This window comes from Podospora pseudopauciseta, chromosome 1, assembly GCF_035222475.1.
Source record: "Podospora pseudopauciseta strain CBS 411.78 chromosome 1, whole genome shotgun sequence".
Classification (NCBI taxonomy): domain Eukaryota; kingdom Fungi; phylum Ascomycota; class Sordariomycetes; order Sordariales; family Podosporaceae; genus Podospora; species Podospora pseudopauciseta.
This window is the reverse complement of record NC_085892.1, coordinates 5,715,062-5,731,217: the sequence shown is the minus strand read 5'-3', so window position 1 is coordinate 5,731,217 and position 16,156 is coordinate 5,715,062. Positions and strand designations below refer to the sequence as shown.

The 16,156-nt window shown below is 53.4% G+C and overlaps 9 protein-coding genes across 9 annotated transcripts; 5 read left to right on the top strand and 4 right to left on the bottom strand.

The window, feature by feature from the left end:
- Positions 1-1,072: 1,072 nt before the first annotated feature.
- zuo1 (Zuotin) lies at positions 1,073-2,909 on the bottom strand. The gene is made up of 3 exons (XM_062908157.1): positions 2,708-2,909; positions 2,285-2,651; positions 1,073-2,220 (listed from the first exon to the last, which is right to left on the bottom strand). Exons 2-3 carry the CDS (start codon positions 2,576-2,578, stop codon positions 1,177-1,179), a joined length of 1,338 nt encoding a protein of 445 aa, XP_062771203.1. The 5' UTR covers positions 2,579-2,651; positions 2,708-2,909; the 3' UTR covers positions 1,073-1,176.
- On the top strand, positions 2,527-3,534 carry MZM1 (Mitochondrial zinc maintenance protein 1, mitochondrial). Its single transcript, XM_062908156.1, has 3 exons — positions 2,527-2,939; positions 3,000-3,176; positions 3,234-3,534. The coding sequence occupies exons 1-3, from the start codon at positions 2,882-2,884 to the stop codon at positions 3,332-3,334; spliced, it is 336 nt and encodes a 111-aa protein (XP_062771202.1). The 5' UTR covers positions 2,527-2,881; the 3' UTR covers positions 3,335-3,534.
- A 36-nt stretch (positions 3,535-3,570) lies between these two features.
- On the bottom strand, positions 3,571-4,734 carry SLT11 (Pre-mRNA-splicing factor slt11; the record flags this gene model as incomplete). Its single annotated transcript, XM_062908155.1, has 1 exon — positions 3,571-4,734. The coding sequence occupies one exon, from the start codon at positions 4,732-4,734 to the stop codon at positions 3,571-3,573; it is 1,164 nt and encodes a 387-aa protein (XP_062771201.1).
- A 1,005-nt stretch (positions 4,735-5,739) lies between these two features.
- Positions 5,740-7,154, top strand: ERG6_1 (Delta(24)-sterol C-methyltransferase; the record flags this gene model as incomplete). The annotated part of the gene is made up of 3 exons (XM_062908154.1): positions 5,740-6,105; positions 6,167-6,523; positions 6,579-7,154. The coding sequence occupies exons 1-3, from the start codon at positions 5,893-5,895 to the stop codon at positions 7,152-7,154; spliced, it is 1,146 nt and encodes a 381-aa protein (XP_062771200.1). The 5' UTR covers positions 5,740-5,892.
- Positions 7,155-7,589: 435 nt separating this feature from the next.
- Positions 7,590-7,848, top strand: QC763_0018550 (uncharacterized protein; the record flags this gene model as incomplete). The annotated part of the gene is made up of 2 exons (XM_062905360.1): positions 7,590-7,662; positions 7,718-7,848. 2 exons carry the CDS (start codon positions 7,590-7,592, stop codon positions 7,846-7,848), a joined length of 204 nt encoding a protein of 67 aa, XP_062771199.1.
- Positions 7,849-8,160: 312 nt separating this feature from the next.
- On the top strand, positions 8,161-9,829 carry PDB1 (pyruvate dehydrogenase E1, beta subunit; the record flags this gene model as incomplete). The annotated part of the gene is made up of 2 exons (XM_062908153.1): positions 8,161-8,538; positions 8,708-9,829. The coding sequence occupies 2 exons, from the start codon at positions 8,161-8,163 to the stop codon at positions 9,464-9,466; spliced, it is 1,137 nt and encodes a 378-aa protein (XP_062771198.1). The 3' UTR covers positions 9,467-9,829.
- A 109-nt stretch (positions 9,830-9,938) lies between these two features.
- On the bottom strand, positions 9,939-11,315 carry QC763_115790 (uncharacterized protein; the record flags this gene model as incomplete). The annotated part of the gene is made up of 3 exons (XM_062908152.1): positions 9,939-10,555; positions 10,611-10,710; positions 10,771-11,315. The coding sequence occupies 3 exons, from the start codon at positions 11,313-11,315 to the stop codon at positions 10,196-10,198; spliced, it is 1,005 nt and encodes a 334-aa protein (XP_062771197.1). The 3' UTR covers positions 9,939-10,195.
- Positions 11,316-12,700: 1,385 nt separating this feature from the next.
- Positions 12,701-13,609, bottom strand: QC763_115785 (uncharacterized protein; the record flags this gene model as incomplete). Its single annotated transcript, XM_062908151.1, has 2 exons — positions 13,148-13,609; positions 12,701-13,068 (listed from the first exon to the last, which is right to left on the bottom strand). Exons 1-2 carry the CDS (start codon positions 13,428-13,430, stop codon positions 12,701-12,703), a joined length of 651 nt encoding a protein of 216 aa, XP_062771196.1. The 5' UTR covers positions 13,431-13,609.
- A 943-nt stretch (positions 13,610-14,552) lies between these two features.
- On the top strand, positions 14,553-15,821 carry QC763_115780 (uncharacterized protein; the record flags this gene model as incomplete). Its single annotated transcript, XM_062908150.1, has 1 exon — positions 14,553-15,821. The coding sequence occupies one exon, from the start codon at positions 14,553-14,555 to the stop codon at positions 15,819-15,821; it is 1,269 nt and encodes a 422-aa protein (XP_062771195.1).
- Positions 15,822-16,156: the final 335 nt, after the last annotated feature.

Genomic DNA, 16,156 nt, shown 5'->3' with positions numbered 1-16,156 from the left:
TCCGCAGTACCTTCATGAACACCATCCTCGATTCACATCTGGCGCCCAAAAGCAACCCCTCGACCTGCTACTACTGCGGCCACGACAATGACGGCCACAGTCCCACAGATGTAGAATCAACAATCTCCAACTTCCTCACAAACCTACGCCGAACGCCTATTCCAATCTCAAACCACCAGACTCCCACATATAACCACACAACAGCTCTCCCACCTCACCCAACATTTCAAATCCCTCCAAGATTAAAGCCTCGCCTTCATTTTCCAGCATTTTCCCAAAGAAGACAAGAAAAAGCCTCACGGCCTCTGGTACTGCACCTCCCTCGCCCTTCCCCCCTCCCGCCCCATCATGCCCCTCTCTCTTGCCTCCTCTCCTGGATCCACGACGTCGCCAGCCTCCCCCTCCGCAACCCAGGAACCAGCACCCCCCCGGCCCAGACCGCATTGCGCCGCCCTCCCCACCAACCACCCCACCCTATCCCAAATGTCCCTCTGCGAACGGACCAGCTTCATGATACACGCCACTCTTGGAGTCCCCGTCGTTCCCGTCACCCCCCTTGGCCGGACCACACTCGTGGGTAGACTCAGACAAAAGTTCAACAGCACACCAACGGAACAGGACAAGACGAACAGAGAGCGGATGATGCCATACGCCCTCTTCCTAGCGACCCCTCAAGAGAGACAAAAAGACAATTGGAAGCAGTGCTTGTACAGGTCGCATCGTGCCGAGCAGGGTTATAAAGAAAAGTCGGCGCAAGAGTCGAAAACGAACGAAGAGGAGCGGATGGAGTGCTTCAGGAAACAGGCCGAGCTGGAGGGGGAGAGAAGACAACAAGCGGAAGAAAATGTCGGGACTAGCGGTGGCAGCAGTAGCAGCAGTGGTAGCAGTGAGGTTGCCCGGGCTCGAAGTGGCGGAGGCTTTCAGGGGTCGTCTGGTCTTGCGATTCTTGGTTCTTGTCGAAAGGGCAGGACGCCAGGCCACGAATGGAAGGAAATACAGGTCCTGTTAGATCAAATTCCATGTCCATCATTTTCTTTTGTAGCACAAGTATGGTAGTCAAATATTAGGTACTGTCTTCGCTCTATTGGCCAAGCCATCTATTTGTCTATCCATCAGTCATCATGGTATCATCCCCACCTCCATATGCTCATGCGCGAACGCTTATAAACACCACATCTAGGCAGTGAAAGCCTTGATCTCGCCATCCTTGATCTTGCCAGCACCAATGAGCCTCTCGGCCTCGGCCTTCCAGACACTCTTTATCTCATCAGCAACCTTCAGGCCGTTGAGCTTGCTAGCAAGAGCGGCAATCTCCTCAGGCTCCATCTTGCCCTGGATGAGCTCGACGTCACCGAGGACGGCATCGATAGTGGCAGGAGAAGCATCACCCTCGGCAAAGTAGTTGGCGTCCTTGACTGAGCCACGGAGAACGCGCTTGTTCTTCTTGACGGCGTTCTTGGCCGCTTCCTTGGCCTTCTTGTTGGCCTCACGGTCAGCCTTGGCTTTCTCCTCGGCCTCCTTAGCCGCCTTCTCAGCAGCCTCCTTGGCAGCCTTAGCATCCTCAGCAGCCTTCTTCTCAGCAGCCTCCCTCTCGAGACGCTTCTTGTTCTTGGCGGCATTAGCCTCCTGGCGGAAACGCTTGATGCGCTCGTCACCAGCAGAGCAGTCGTCGAGAAGCTTGCGGAGACGGGCGTTGTCCTCAGCCTTCTTCTTCTTGCGGGCATTGGCATTCTTGCGCTCGGTGTGGCGCTTTTGGTCACGGTTTTCGTTGTCATCGGGAACATCCTCGTCGAGATACTCGAACGACCTCCAGGAGTCGAAGCTGTACCAGAAGTTGTAGAAGTTCTCGACCTCTTCCCTGGTGGACTTGTCGTCACCAAGCATGGGAACGGGGTGGATCTTGCTGAAGCGGGCCTCAGACTTGAAGACGTTGCCCCAGAGCTTGTAGAAGTTGCCCTTCTGCAGCTGCTTCTTGGTGGGGGGCTCGACATCGGCCTCCTCGTCGACGGAGTCGAACTGGCGGCGCTTGGTGGGGTCGAGGAGAACCTCGGTGGCCTTCTGGATGCACTTGAAGAAGTTGTCGTCGTCGGTGCGACCGGCGGCGGCCTTCTTATCGGGGTGGTGCTTGAGGACCTTCTTGCGGTGGGCACGCTTGATCTGCTCCTCGGTAGCCTTCCAGCGGTACTTGGAGAGACCGAGAACCTTGTAGTGGTCTTGTTGCTATGTTGGAGAAAAATCGGGTTAGTGCCATTCTATTTTGACCACAGACAAGTGAACCACCAACCTTCCAGTCCTTGGCATCACGGGCGAGCATCATAGGATCCTCGGGCTCGCTGATCTCGCTATCCTCATCGTTCTCGACCTTCTTAGCCCTTTCTTGAGCCTGGATGCGGTCATCCTCGGAGAAGGTGCGCTTGTGGCGGGCACGGCGGGCATGGGCTAGGAAGTAGGGACCAACGGGCTCGAGGGTGCGCTGGGTGGCACCGCTGAGCTTGCCGACGGTCTTGATGTCCTTCTCGGCAGTCCAGCCCTCAGGGAGGGCGAGGAGAGGGGTTGGTACAACGATGGGAGTGGCCATTTTTGCGGTGTTTGGTTCTGCAAAAGCGACAGGCTGTTGGAGAGATCCAAAGTTGACTTGTGGTGGAGGGGCACTTTTTTTTTGGTGAACTTCTGGATTATTTTTGGGCCGTTCACTTTGAAGACCCACCTTAAGTTCTGTGTGGCCAATCATATGCACTGGAAATGCAGGTCCACATCCCCATCAGCCTCGTTGTTCCAGGCCATTCGGGTGTTTCCAATGGGCAGGCAATGTTGAAGCAGTTCTTGATCTTTTCGAACTGTTCCTCTTGTCCGAGTTGAGCAGCAACTGTTCTATATCACAATGGCCGCCATCCAGTCCTACAGAAACCTCCTGCGCGCCGCGAGGATTGCCTTTGAAGGTATGTCTTGTCCATGGGTTTTTTGTACATGTGCGCCTAGCTAACAAGTCTATTTGTCAGGCGATACTCGAATGCTTACCGGTGCCCGCGAGTCGATTCGTAATGCCTTCCGGGACAAGGCCACCCTCCCTCCCTCGGACCCCTCGATCGAACCCGCTTTGAAGCATGCCGACGAGGTTGCCGCTTTCTTGAAGGCCAACGTTGTACAGGGTATCAAGCAGGAGGATAACACATACAGTAAATGCCCTTGCGACAACCCTCAAGTAAAAGAGTGGCGCTAACCACACCACATAGAGCTCCGGATTCACGAACACACTGAAAGAGGCGACAACGAGTCTATCAAGTTTGCAAACAAGAACCCAAGGGTTGGGGTCAAGTGCTGCTCTGAGATATAGTGGAGGTTGATGTGTGGACAGGAGCAAATGCGTAAAGATGTCGGCGTATTGGCGATTTTGTTTCGCCTTGTATTGAATAGCCGTCTATGATACCCCTCAGTGTACAACAATGTAACAATAGCATAACATGACATGATGCAGATGCAGTGGTGTATCTCCCGTACCCTAAACTATCCCGTGGCAATGATAGCCTCCCAAACGCCTTGCCGAAATCAGAAACAAAAGACTTTTCCTCCCTAGTTACCAGCGAGACTAGCATATTGAACATCATCCTGTCCTGGAGGTGGCGCAACAAGCAGTCCACCCTGTTCTTGACCATGAGCAGAGGAACCCTGCTCTTGACCACTTCCTCCTTCAATAGCTTTTGGGTTGGCCTTCCTCTTGGCCTCAGGGAAGGCAGATCGCCCATCGCGCAGCATCTGTCCACGCTCCTCCCTGTTCATATTTCCAATAGCCTTCGGGACGCTCCATCGGATTCGAAGAGGACAGCCGGCAATCACCGCGCGCCCCTTACACTCAATCGCTGCTTGCTCGGCTCCTTCGCGAGACTCGTAGTTGACAAAAGCGCAGTGGGTCATATGCGACACCACCAGGGATTTGATCTTTCCGAAGGACTTAAAAAAGTCCCGAATCTTGTATTCGGGAAGGTCGTCCTCAATCCCGGTGACGAAGAGCGACATGATGGTCGGATCCGAAGGCGGCATCCAGTCCCTGGGCCCAGGTGGAGGGGCATTCGCAGGGATTGGTCCCCTCTTCCCACCTCCTGGTCTCGCTCCCACGGCAGCTGCCGCTCTTGAATCTCGTGTTCGGATCGGTCCAGCACCGCCAAGCCCGGCTCCAACGGCCGGATTTCCACCCGTCGCGCTCCCGCTCCCCGAAGGCCCCCCGGACACTGCGTTGCCCTCCGAATCCAACTCTTTCCCTTTCCTGAAGTAGGGCTTGCTCTGTGCTAGCCTCCTCAGCAGCTCTCTCGCTTTCTCATCAGTCTTCTCGTATGCCTCGATCCCTGCTCTCCCTTCCTGGATGGCCTGCTCGTTGTTTTGCGCAAAATATTCCCTGTTGATCTCGCTCTGGGGCCCCGGCGCGATGAGCTCGAGTGCCTTATCTCTGATGACGATAGGTAGGCCAAACTGTAAGTCCATGATGCAGCATTGGCAAGCGTTTTTGAGGCGGGCGCACGTCAGGCAGATGTTGGTGCGCTTCTTGCGACCGTGGGCGCGGCCCTCGCCGGACCAGCTGAAGACGGTGAACGGTCTCGTACAGAGTTTGCATTCGGCGCCGTAGTCTTCTTTGAGCATCTTTACGTAGGGATTTGTAGGCAGGCAGTTTTCGCACACGGAGGGGAAGTCGGTGGACTCCCAACCAGAACGGTTCAGGTCTTGTTTGATTTGTGGTGGCATCTTGATCGGTCTCTTGCCGCTGTCGCACGTGTCGATTAATGTATTTTCACTGTATTTCGCAATGAGTATCGGGTATCGGGTATCGCGATGGCAAAGGTTGGAGAGTGAAACGAGGTCAATGATAAATCTGCGCGACGTGGGGTGATGTGATGTTGCAGCAAAAACGCAAGCGATGACAAGGCTGATGAATAGACGTGATGTCGGGTTGTGGCTGGAAATTTGGCAGGGGTTCTGAGAATGCCGATAAAAGTCTTATCGGTGGCCACACATTGCGACAAGCTGTGGCTGAGGGCCGTGATCAAAGCTTTCTAACAGTTTATTGGCAGCGTATTCGTATTCGCAAAATTCGCGAACCTCCACATCGCATGATGCACATTTCGCACTTCAATGTTCAGTATCAACAAAGTATCTCGATAAACAAGATAACATGCTCTGGATTTCTCTTCTCACTCCCTTGTAGAAGTTCGAAGCCTGTCGAAGCGAAGAAGATGTTCTAGGAAGCACGTCAATGCTTTACCGCTTCTTGTGATACCTTTACCAACTGACAGCAACCGTTGCTAGGCGAGAGCCATACCGCCTCCAGCTGCATACCGCATAGCATAGCTGTCAGTCAAGACACCAATGCGTATTCGCTGGCCACGCATTGCTAGTCTGATATGTCAATATGTCCACCAGAGGCTCCAAACTCCACAGAATTATCGTAGTCGCTGTTGTATGCCTTTACACCCGAGTACGGGTGCGAATAAGGGGGTCGAGTTGCGTGAGCACATGCAATTGATCAGAGGGTTGTTGTGCTTGGCTCACAGCAGAACAACTTCCAAATGGTTGCCGTATTCGGCATTAGTGCATCCATTGACCAATGATATGGCGTTTTCGAGTTCTCCCGCTGCTTGTTCCTGGATCCGATGGATCTTGCTGTGGGGCTTCAGTGGCAGCTACCGCCCCTCCAGCGCGCCGGGAGATTGCTGGCCTGTCGACCCCATGTGCTCTTTTCAATAAGGGGCCGTGAAACTTTTTCCCTACATAAATTAGAGGCCTGCCCACCGCTACATCATCCCGTTGTCCCTGTCTCTGCGCATCTTCCTTCTCCCTGTCTGCTTCTTCCAACAGTACTCGGTTTAATTATTCTATTCACTCCCTTCTAATTCAACATTCAACATGGTTTCCGCCAACCAAATCGCCCTCGAGAAGGAGGACCACAAGCGCGATGCCGAGTTCATGAAGGCCATGCACGGCAAGTCCACCGAGGCCAAGGGTGGTTTCGCTGCCATGCTTTCCAAGGACACCGAGGCCAATAAGGTCGCCGTTGACGAGTACTTCAAGCACTTCGACAACAAGACCGCTGAGAACGAGACTGACGCCGACAGAGAAGTGGGTCCCATCAGCTGTTCACCTTGCGCTCCAGACGCGTACTGACCATACCCCTATCCAGGCCCGCACCAAGGAGTACGCGACTTTGACGAGACACTACTACAACCTGGCCACCGATTTGTATGAGTATGGCTGGGGCCAGTCCTTCCACTTCTGCCGCTACTCTCTCGGCGAGAGCTTCTACCAGGCCATTGCTCGTCACGAGCACTACCTCGCCATGAAGATCGGCATCCAGGCCGGTGACAAGGTTCTGGATGTTGGTTGCGGTATTGGTGGTCCCGCCAGAGAGATCGCCAAGTTTACCGACTGCCACATTACCGGTCTCAACAACAACGACTACCAGATTGAGCGCGCCACCCGGTACGCCGTCAAGGAGGGGCTCTCTGGCCAGCTCAAATATGTCAAGGGTGATTTCATGGTACGTCAAGGCTCCGGAGTCGCGTTTACCTGGCAACGGTGCTAACTCGTATCAGCAAATGTCTTTCCCTGACAACTCCTTCGATGCCGTTTACGCTATCGAGGCCACCGTCCACGCCCCCAAGCTTGTTGGCGTCTATAGCGAAATCTACAGAGTGCTCAAGCCCGGCGGCAAGTTCGGTGTGTACGAGTGGTTGATGACCGACAAGTACGACAACAACAACCTCGAGCACAGGGATATCCGTCTCGCCATCGAGGAGGGTGACGGTATCTCCAACATGGTCACCATCTCCGAGGGCATCCAGGCCATGAAGGATGCTGGCTTCAACCTCCTCCACCACGAGGATCTTGCCAAGCGTGACGACCCTATCCCATGGTACTGGGGTATTGCTGGTGAGACCAAGTACATGCAGTCGTACTTTGATCTCTTCACCGTCCTCCGCATGACCAAGGCCGGTCGCCGTGCCGTGCACGTCTTCACCGGCTTCTTGGAGATGGTCGGTCTTGCGCCCAAGGGTACCAAGAAGACGGCCGATGCCCTCGCCAAGGGTGCCGATGGTCTCGTCGCCGGTGCCAAGAAGGACCTCTTCACCCCAATGTACCTCATGATCGGCCAGAAGCCCCTCAACTAAAAAGATACCCTCGCATGAAGATCTCGACACACGACTGGATGACCTAGGGCCGCGTAATGAAGCGGATGAAAAGGATGGGAAACGGCCCTCTGGATTGGAGATATAGAAAATCTGTAATTGCTTATAATAGTCACCGAGTATGGGAGGTTGTCATCCAGGGTTCTGACAGCACCCGGCTTGGCTCGGCATTCGTTGTATATATAATACCATTTGATTCGTTTGAACCCAAGCCACCTTCGTCCTTTGCATCTTGTATTTTTTGACTTGTCAGCATTTTCTCGGTCGAACTTTGCATCGAAGCTCTCCGTTACGGGTCCTGCGGCCACTGCATTTCAGATCTGGTTACCCAATCTCACGCTGCTTGGCCGGTCGCTGTAACACTCAGGTAAGCCCCGGAAAAAAAAGGATATCGCGGCGGGCGTGAATGCACACCGGATGCCCGGGAGGGAGGACTCCGGGGTCGTTCCCAACGTTACGAACTGCTCCGCATCAATGCAAATACCAACATGTCAGTATTTCCAATTTATATGTGCTTTCGGAGTTATCAATCTCATCATGACAAGTGTTTGAACACCCCACTGGGCATCAGCTTCTGTGGACCCCTGGGAGCTGTCAAGTGGAAGGTTTGGCGTGGGTTTGGCCGGCCAAGCTCCCGAGCGCGGACCAGAACAGGGACAGGGATTCAGCTCACTAAGCCGATCCTGAGCTAGCGCGTAATTTGTCGTTGGGGTTCAACGCTCCAGAGTCCGACTGAGCTGTCCCAAGCTTCCATCGATTAGGTGAAAGGACAAAAAAATTCCCTCTGGCGCTGACCTTCACTTCACCTCTTGCATCACCACTTTTCCCTCCTCCTCCGGACCTCGCGGATCTTGCACTCGTTTGTGCCTCAACCTCTTCCGAGCGGGCCCTTCGACATCGAGCGAGCTCAGCACTCAAAGCCCGCCCTCCCCTCCTGCGACTTAGTGCCCCTGTGGATTCCTTTTTTTTCCCCATCAAAAAATAAGTCATGTCGCGTTATCTCCGACCAGCGGCTCGCCTTGCTGCCACGGCGAGGACCTCCGCCCTCCGTCCGGCCACCGCATCGCCATTCCTCTCCAGGGCCGCCGTCATCCCCGGCGTACAAAGACGGACATATGCCGACGCCTCCGGCGTCAAGGAGTACACAGTCCGCGATGCCCTGAACGAGGCGCTTGCCGAGGAGCTCGAGCAGAACGACAAGGTCTTCATCCTGGGCGAGGAGGTTGCCCAGTATAATGGCGCATACAAGGTCACCAAGAACCTCCTGGACCGCTTCGGCGAGAAGCGTGTCATCGACACACCCATCACCGAGTCCGGCTTCGCCGGTCTGGCCATCGGTGCCGCCCTGAGCGGTCTGCACCCAGTTGTAAGTGCCTCACATTGCAGCAGCATCCCGCCTTTGCACCGCATCCCCCCACCACAAGCGCGCATCACCGTCACTGCACCACACCACCACCACCACAGCTTGTCAAAAATTGTCAATGCCAAACTCAATTAGCCCTACTACATACGCTAACAATACCTTCAATGTCTAGTGCGAGTTCATGACCTGGAACTTCGCCATGCAGGCCATCGACCAAATCGTCAACTCGGCCGCCAAGACCCTCTACATGTCGGGCGGCATCCAGCCCTGCAACATCACCTTCCGCGGACCCAACGGTTTTGCCGCCGGCGTCGGCGCCCAGCACTCCCAGGACTTCTCTGCTTGGTATGGCTCCATCCCCGGCCTCAAGGTCGTCTCCCCCTGGTCCGCCGAAGACGCCAAGGGCCTCCTCAAAGCTGCCATCCGCGACCCCAACCCCGTCGTCGTCCTCGAGAACGAGCTCATGTACGGCCAGTCCTTCCCCATGTCGGCCGAGGCTCAAAAGGACGACTTTGTTATCCCCTTTGGCAAGGCCAAGATTGAGCGCTCCGGCAAGGATTTGACTCTGGTCACCCTCTCCCGCTGCGTCGGGCAGTCCCTTGTTGCGGCTGAGAACCTCAAGAAGAAGTACGGTGTTGATGTCGAGGTTATCAACCTCCGGTCGATCAAGCCTCTTGATATTGAGACGATCATCAAGTCGCTCAAGAAGACGCACCGTCTGATGGCCGTCGAGTCTGGCTTCCCTGCTTTTGGCGTCAGTGCTGAGATTTTGGCGTTGACGATGGAGTATGGATTTGACTACTTGGACGCCCCCGCCGCCAGAGTCACTGGTGCTGATGTGCCCACGCCGTATGCCCAGGGCCTGGAGGAGATGAGTTTCCCTACTGAGGGGACGATTGAGCAGCAGGCCGTTAAGCTTCTTCGCCTTTAAATCGATCCCTGGGATACAATTTTTTTAGAATAGGGGAGGACACGATAGGTGTAAGTGGCTAATTGCAAGGGTGGCTAAGGGTCGGGATGGTCGGAACAGGTACAGGAACACACACACAGCAAACCAGGAATGCAAAAAAGCCATGAAGATTTTAGAGTTTTCTCTCCAAAGTTTTGCGTTCTCCTTTTTTCTTGTCTTTGGTTCTTTCTTGTTTGCTTCCCCATCATACATAACGGACGGTCTCGTTGGATTCATTGGTTTGGTGTGAAAGGAAACTGGTGAAATAATCGGCGAAATAGACAGGCTTTTTCCCTCTGGGGAAAAAAAAAAAGAAATGTTTATTTTTATGTTTGTACATATGCTCAGTATTTTGGTTTTGTTTTGGATCATGTTGAATGTGTTCACGCCTTGATGCCCATGCCAGTCACAAAGAATGCTATTCAACGCAACGTCGAAGTATATACATAGAACCCATCAAAACATCTCTCCAAGAATTGAATTTCTATAATCCCCTCCCCAAAATGGCTCTCATTTTTCCCATTTACATGTCATACATATCTATCATTGATCTGGCTTTCGTGGGGAATATCTCCTCGCCTCCTTCCCTTTCCCTTGAGCGAGAGTGAACAAAAAGAGTAACAAATAACCATCCAACTAACCACCACCCCTCTCCGCCAAAATTACAAGACATACTACTCAACAGCAAAATAACATGAATGGGAAAACCCTCTAGCCGAACTTGAAACCGTTGCTACAAGGTCCCCTTGCCGCAGAGGCACCCTTCTTCGCGTTATCCTCCTTAAAAGTGATCTCGTTCGCCTGACCCCTCGGGCACTTGTCCTTATCCTTTGCCTCGTCGAAAATGCCCTCCTTGAGAGAAAAAAGCGTGCAGGGTGTGAAGTCGATGCCGGTATGTAACCAGCCGGCACAATTCGAAGCTTCGAAGCAAGCATTGCAGCAGAGTTCCGCCGTGGTGGCCGAATCAAATCCTTGCTCCCAGTTCGTCGTACCATCGACTTGGATGCTGTAGATGCCGACGTCTTTGAGAAACGAACCCGAGTCTTTGCAAAAGTTGTCGAGATTCTGTGACTCCCCAGTGTCAGCTTTTTGAAAGGCAGATGTTCCTGAAGAGATGAGTACTTACTGTTGGGCTTGGTCGAGCTGGTGATGATGATGTTGTTGAAGATGATGTTGAGGCGCCACTGCTTGTGCTGTTGCCAGCGCCCGAGGTCGACTGAGTACCACTGAGAACACCATGTTAGCAGGTCGAACAAATAATGCAACCCGAGAAACTGTTTGCTTACGCTGTCCCGGTGAGAATACCCATCGCTCCCAGAATCGCAAGAACAACCGCAAGGATGCCGAGAACAGTAACGGTGGCGATGAGCCATTGAAGGTGGGTGAGCTTTCTGTACCAGGGTTTCTCGTATGGCGGTACCCAGACCGCTTCCCTCATGACGGATCCCTTAGACCCAACAGTGTCGGGACGATGATGCGAAATATTCCCCTGGTAATCCATGCTGGCACTGGTATCTTGAGTGCCGTCGAGACTCTCAGGTCTTGGCCCCGCTCTGGTCGTTGCTCCAATTTCCCCCGTAACTCCGGCCGTTCCTGCTTCTAGCGCACCGGGGTCGTCGTTCTTGGTACCAGGGTTGTGAACGATAAACTCTGGAAGCGGATTGGACCAAGTTTCGGCGTACTGGTAGTCTTGACCGTAGGCTTTGAACTCTTTCCGAGGCGGCGGTGGTGGCGGCGGTGGCGGCGGCGGTGATCTGGTTATGGGCGAGTCTAAGATGTCTGAGACAGGTCGGTCTCCTCGGCCAGGACTTCCTGAGGGTGATAGGATCATGTTATTTGGATTCCAAGTGGTGACTGGTTCGTTGGTCAGATGGCAAGTTTTGCGTCGATATATCAGACGGGTATGATGAGGTGCGGGTGTACAAGCCAGGAGGGGGAGGGGTCCATCGACGTGCAGATCGATAATAGTGAGTTACAGAAAGTCGAGCAACATGATGAAACTGACCGGGAAGGTAGTTACGCGGGAGATTTGGGGGGTGAAGAAGATCGGGCAGGGAAATGGGTCCACTTACTTTGTGTGTGCTGTTCGGGTGGCCGCTGACGAGAGGCACTGGTGACACAGGGAACTGACAGCAGTCTCCAATGCAAGCAGAAGTGAGGCAGTCTCGGTCAGGAGGGCGAAATCGAGATGATGCAGGAGACTTGCAGCTACCCGCGCTGCAGAGGAGATATCGTCAACCTGGCTTGGTTGTGAGTGAAAAGAACTGTTTCCGGAAGACGTTTAAGTTGGCGACAAAATCAGATGAAAAGTTCCTGGATGAAACAAAAGCCCCCAGCCGCTGGCAAATAGATCTCGTCGACAGAGAAGCCAGACCGCCAGACTTGAAAAGACAGGCAGGTGGCGGGTGTGTACTGTCTTGGTTGTGAGACGCTTCGTTGCACCGGCCGTATGGCAACTTGTTGAGATGGTAATACCCTCGGCAGCACCCAGTAGCCTTGAAAGACCAGGGGTACAATAACAGAAGCAGAGTGACTGGGTCTTGAAGAAGGCGCTCCTCGGGTTGTCTCCCGAACGGTTGTGTCATGGTGGTGCAAACAGGTGATGAATCCCAAACCCATTATTCTGTGCCAATTGACAGGGACGTCGCAGACAAACGCGCGCCTTGGCCGGGCATTCCGTACCTACAAAGCTCCGCCATCTTGGGGACGTCATACCCGGTGGCCTCAAGATCAGGGGGAAGGAACGAAGGAGCAACATTCCAACTGATGGTAGGAAGGAGCAGTTGGCTGGGCGGAATGTCAATACGAACCCTGCACGTGGAGAACACTTAAACGAGCTCGTGTAAGCCACGTCAGCTCCAACACGAGACAATTCGATGACTTCAACTTGTAATAGATCTATCTTGATAGAGCTCGAAAGGTTCACGAAGTACCAAAAACCAAGTGATGCAAGTTGAGAGTTCTTCAAGATACGGCCCCGGGCTTCATGGTCGAAAAAAGGTTGAATGATCGCCCTGATTGACATACTACCCTTGGAACATGGAAACTCTTGTCTTTCTCTGAAACGTTGACAATCCCATCCTGAATCTGGGGCAGGTTACCCCTTCCATCAATCTCACATGACAGCTGACACTTTTCGACAGAACTTGTGCATATTGGCAAGAGAACATTCCCTTCAAATACATCCAACCGCAGATCAACATCAATTCGACCATCTTAAGCCAACAGCCCACCAGAATCCGTCTCCGCCGTTGCTCCAGTCACGTTGCTGTCCTTCATCAACCACAGATACGCCTCCACAACATCTTCGCCCTTAGCGGGCACCCCCGTGAGCGTTGATTTGGCGACAGCTTTGGCCGTGGATGCCTTCTGCTCTTCCGTCCAGAGTCCTGTCTCGACATAGCCAGGTTGAACCACGTTCGCCCTGATCGGCGCGAGATCAACAGCGAGCGCTTTGGCCAAAGTGGAGAGTCCGCCGCCATAATAACTCATCAGGGTCCGCCCTTTCGCCGGCTTCTTTGTCACAGACCCGCTGGTGATGGTGATGCTGGAAGTGTTCTCCTTGGGCAGGTATCGAGATGCGACTTTACCAAGGATGATGGGAAGGACGAGGCGCATGTGAGATGTTGTGAGAACGGCCTCCACCGACATGGCGGATGGTACCGTGGGTAGACTCGGCTTTCTTGAACAGGACATCAAGGTCGTCTTCCACCGTGATTGGGTTGGAGAGGTCAGCGGGGAAGCCGACAATCGTGTCTGTTTGGGAGGGGTAGTCTGATTTCAGACGAGAAACGGCAGCATCAACTTTGGTCTGAGAAGAGGAGGAAATGGTGACCTTGGCTCCAGAAGCGAGAGAGCCATCTGCCACGGCATAACCATGCCCTGAACTTCCTCCAAGGATGAGAACATGCTTGTTCTGGAGCTTGTTGTAAGCAGAAGGGGCCATTATGGAGAGCAGAAAGAGAATTCTGAAGGCGAGGTGAAGATGTGGATGTGAGGTTGCCGAATTCTGCACCTTGTTTCGAGCATTTTATACTGTCAATTCATCAGGTATCTCATTTGTAAGCATGAGCAGTTGCGCTGACTGGGAAGTTGTCGATAAGTCCGGGACAAAAGCATACCCGACTTATCAGCGATACACCCTCACATCTCGAAGTAGTCGGCAAACTTGCTGAGGTGAGGTAGATATGGCAACCAAACCGATATTCCTAGAGTACAGTGTCAGCCCGGAGGAGCTTGTTTGGACGACATCAGAGACTGATCCAGACATTAGAGTCTAAAGCCGGCAACCCGATTCAGGACAAGCATTGGCATCAGACACATGCAAAGGTCGTGTTAGCTATATGTGTAGAAAGAACATTGACTAAAGATGCAGTGCTTCCCGCCGGCAGGCCCACCGAAACTGGGTCTGCCGAGTGCCCCGCTTTTGAGGCCCCCACACCTCCGCCGCGGGTGCCAAGTCAAATTCCGGCGAACTTGAACGGACGTCAAGCCGGCCCCGCTGGGCTCCTTCCACTCAACGGTTTTTTTCGCAAATATTTTCAAGCGTTGCCGCCCACCCCTCCGATCAACAACTCACTGTGGCTTGCTTGCCAAGAATCGATAATCAATTCTTGCGGGAGATAACAAGCCCCGCCAGAAGTCGTCTTTTTTTTTCTCTCTTGGTTTTACCTTCTCAGAGCTGTTGAAGCATCAGCTTGATCTCACTCACCTCTATTCAAAACCAGAACAACCCACGACGAGAATTTGACCGTCTGTTGTTTTGCCCCTTGCCCCTCCAACATCTCACCGAATAACACATGTGCTTTTCCCGCTCCAAAGCGCCCCTCGACTTTCTCAGCTTCTCGGCGCACTGGTTGATGCGTCGAGCCAAACATCAGTAACTTCACGGCAGGCGACTTTGAGTCTTTGCGCTTGCTCGAGGGGACGTAAGAAAGACTTATTCAGAGAAGATATACACTCTCTCTGCGTAATCTAAATTTAACTACACATATCAGACAGCCAAACCTTCAAGTGGAAGAGTACTACTACTTTTCTAGAACAAACAAGAGATTAAGACAAGATCATCATGTCTGAGAACAACAACGACAACAACGCCACCATTCACACGGCCGTCGAGCCTGTCATGGCCAAGACAGACGGCACCGGTGACTACGGGACAACCGCCCATGCCACCACCACCAGAATCAGTGTCGAGGGCCACACAACTGATAGCGACTCCGAGTCCGCCGCCGTGGCCGCTGGCCTCAAGCACCTCGAAAACCAGGAGGTCAAGTGGTACTCCTACCTCTTGACCGTCGACTTCTGGGCCATCATCGCTCTGGGTCAAATCCTGGCGCTGTGCATCACCGGCTCCAACACCTTCACCTCGTTCCTGAGCTCCGTCAACACCATCATCCCCGCCTTCCAGACCCTCTTCAACTACGCCCTGCTGACAATTGTCTACCTCCCATACACCATCTACAAGCATGGCTGGGCCAAATACCGCTCCATCCTGTGGCGCGACGGCTGGAAGTACTTCATCCTGTCGTTCTTTGACGTCCAGGGAAATTACTTCACTGTTTTGGCATACGAGTACACCAATATCCTGTCTGCCCAGCTCCTCAACTTCTGGGCCATCGTCTGCGTGGTCATCCTGTCATTTTTCTTCCTCAAGGTCAGATACAGACCCGTTCAAATCGCCGGTATCCTCATCTGCTGCGGCGGCATGGGTGTCCTCCTCGCCAGCGATCACATCAACGGCACCAACGGCGGCAACGGCAAGGACATGATCAAGGGCGATCTTTTTGGTCTGCTGGGGGCGACGCTCTACGGCATTACGAATGTCTACGAGGAGTGGTTTGTTTCCAAAAGGCCAATGTACGAGGTTCTTTCGTTCCTGGGCATTTTCGGGGTGTGCATCAACGGGGTGCAGGCGGCTATTTTTGATCGGAGTAGCTTTGCGGGCGCGACGTGGAACGGGGATGTGGCGGGGTGGTTGGTGGGTTATACGTTTTGCTTGTTCATTTTCTACTCGCTCGTTCCGCTGATCTTGCGGATGGGGAGTGCGGCGATTTTTGATGTGAACCTGCTGACGGCCAACTTTTGGGGTGTGATTATCGGGACGAGGGTGTTTGGGTATACCATTCACTGGATGTACCCGATTGCGTTTGTGTTGATCATCTTTGGGATGGTGGTGTACTTTTTGGCGGGGACGATTTTGGGGGATTCGAAGAAACCGTGGTTGGGGGATAACCAGAAGGATGGCGTGGCTGGGCTGGGGACAGCCAAGTTGAAGGCGTTGAATGAGGCGAGGAGGAAGGGGTTGGCGAGGGAGGAGGTTGCTGGGGAGGCTTAGGGGAGTTGTGGACGGATGATGGAGAAGGGGGACGTTCGGGGGGAGCTGTGTGCACATACGGAGGGGTAATGTTGCACATGTTGCCAGCGCATCTCGGTGCTGCTGGTGTATATTCTCTTCGTTTGAGCTCCTCGTGGAACTCTTGGCTGTTCTTACTCAGGGGTTCAAGATTCACAGAAAAGGGGCTGTCGAAGGGGTGTAAGTGCCAGGGTTAGGGTATAAATGATTGGCAAACGGGCAATCCGCCTCCAATATCTATTGCGCATTAATAAACCCCGCTTATTCCTTTCACCTTGAGCTGTTACTCACTTGCAGATCTCAAAGAAAATGAGCTG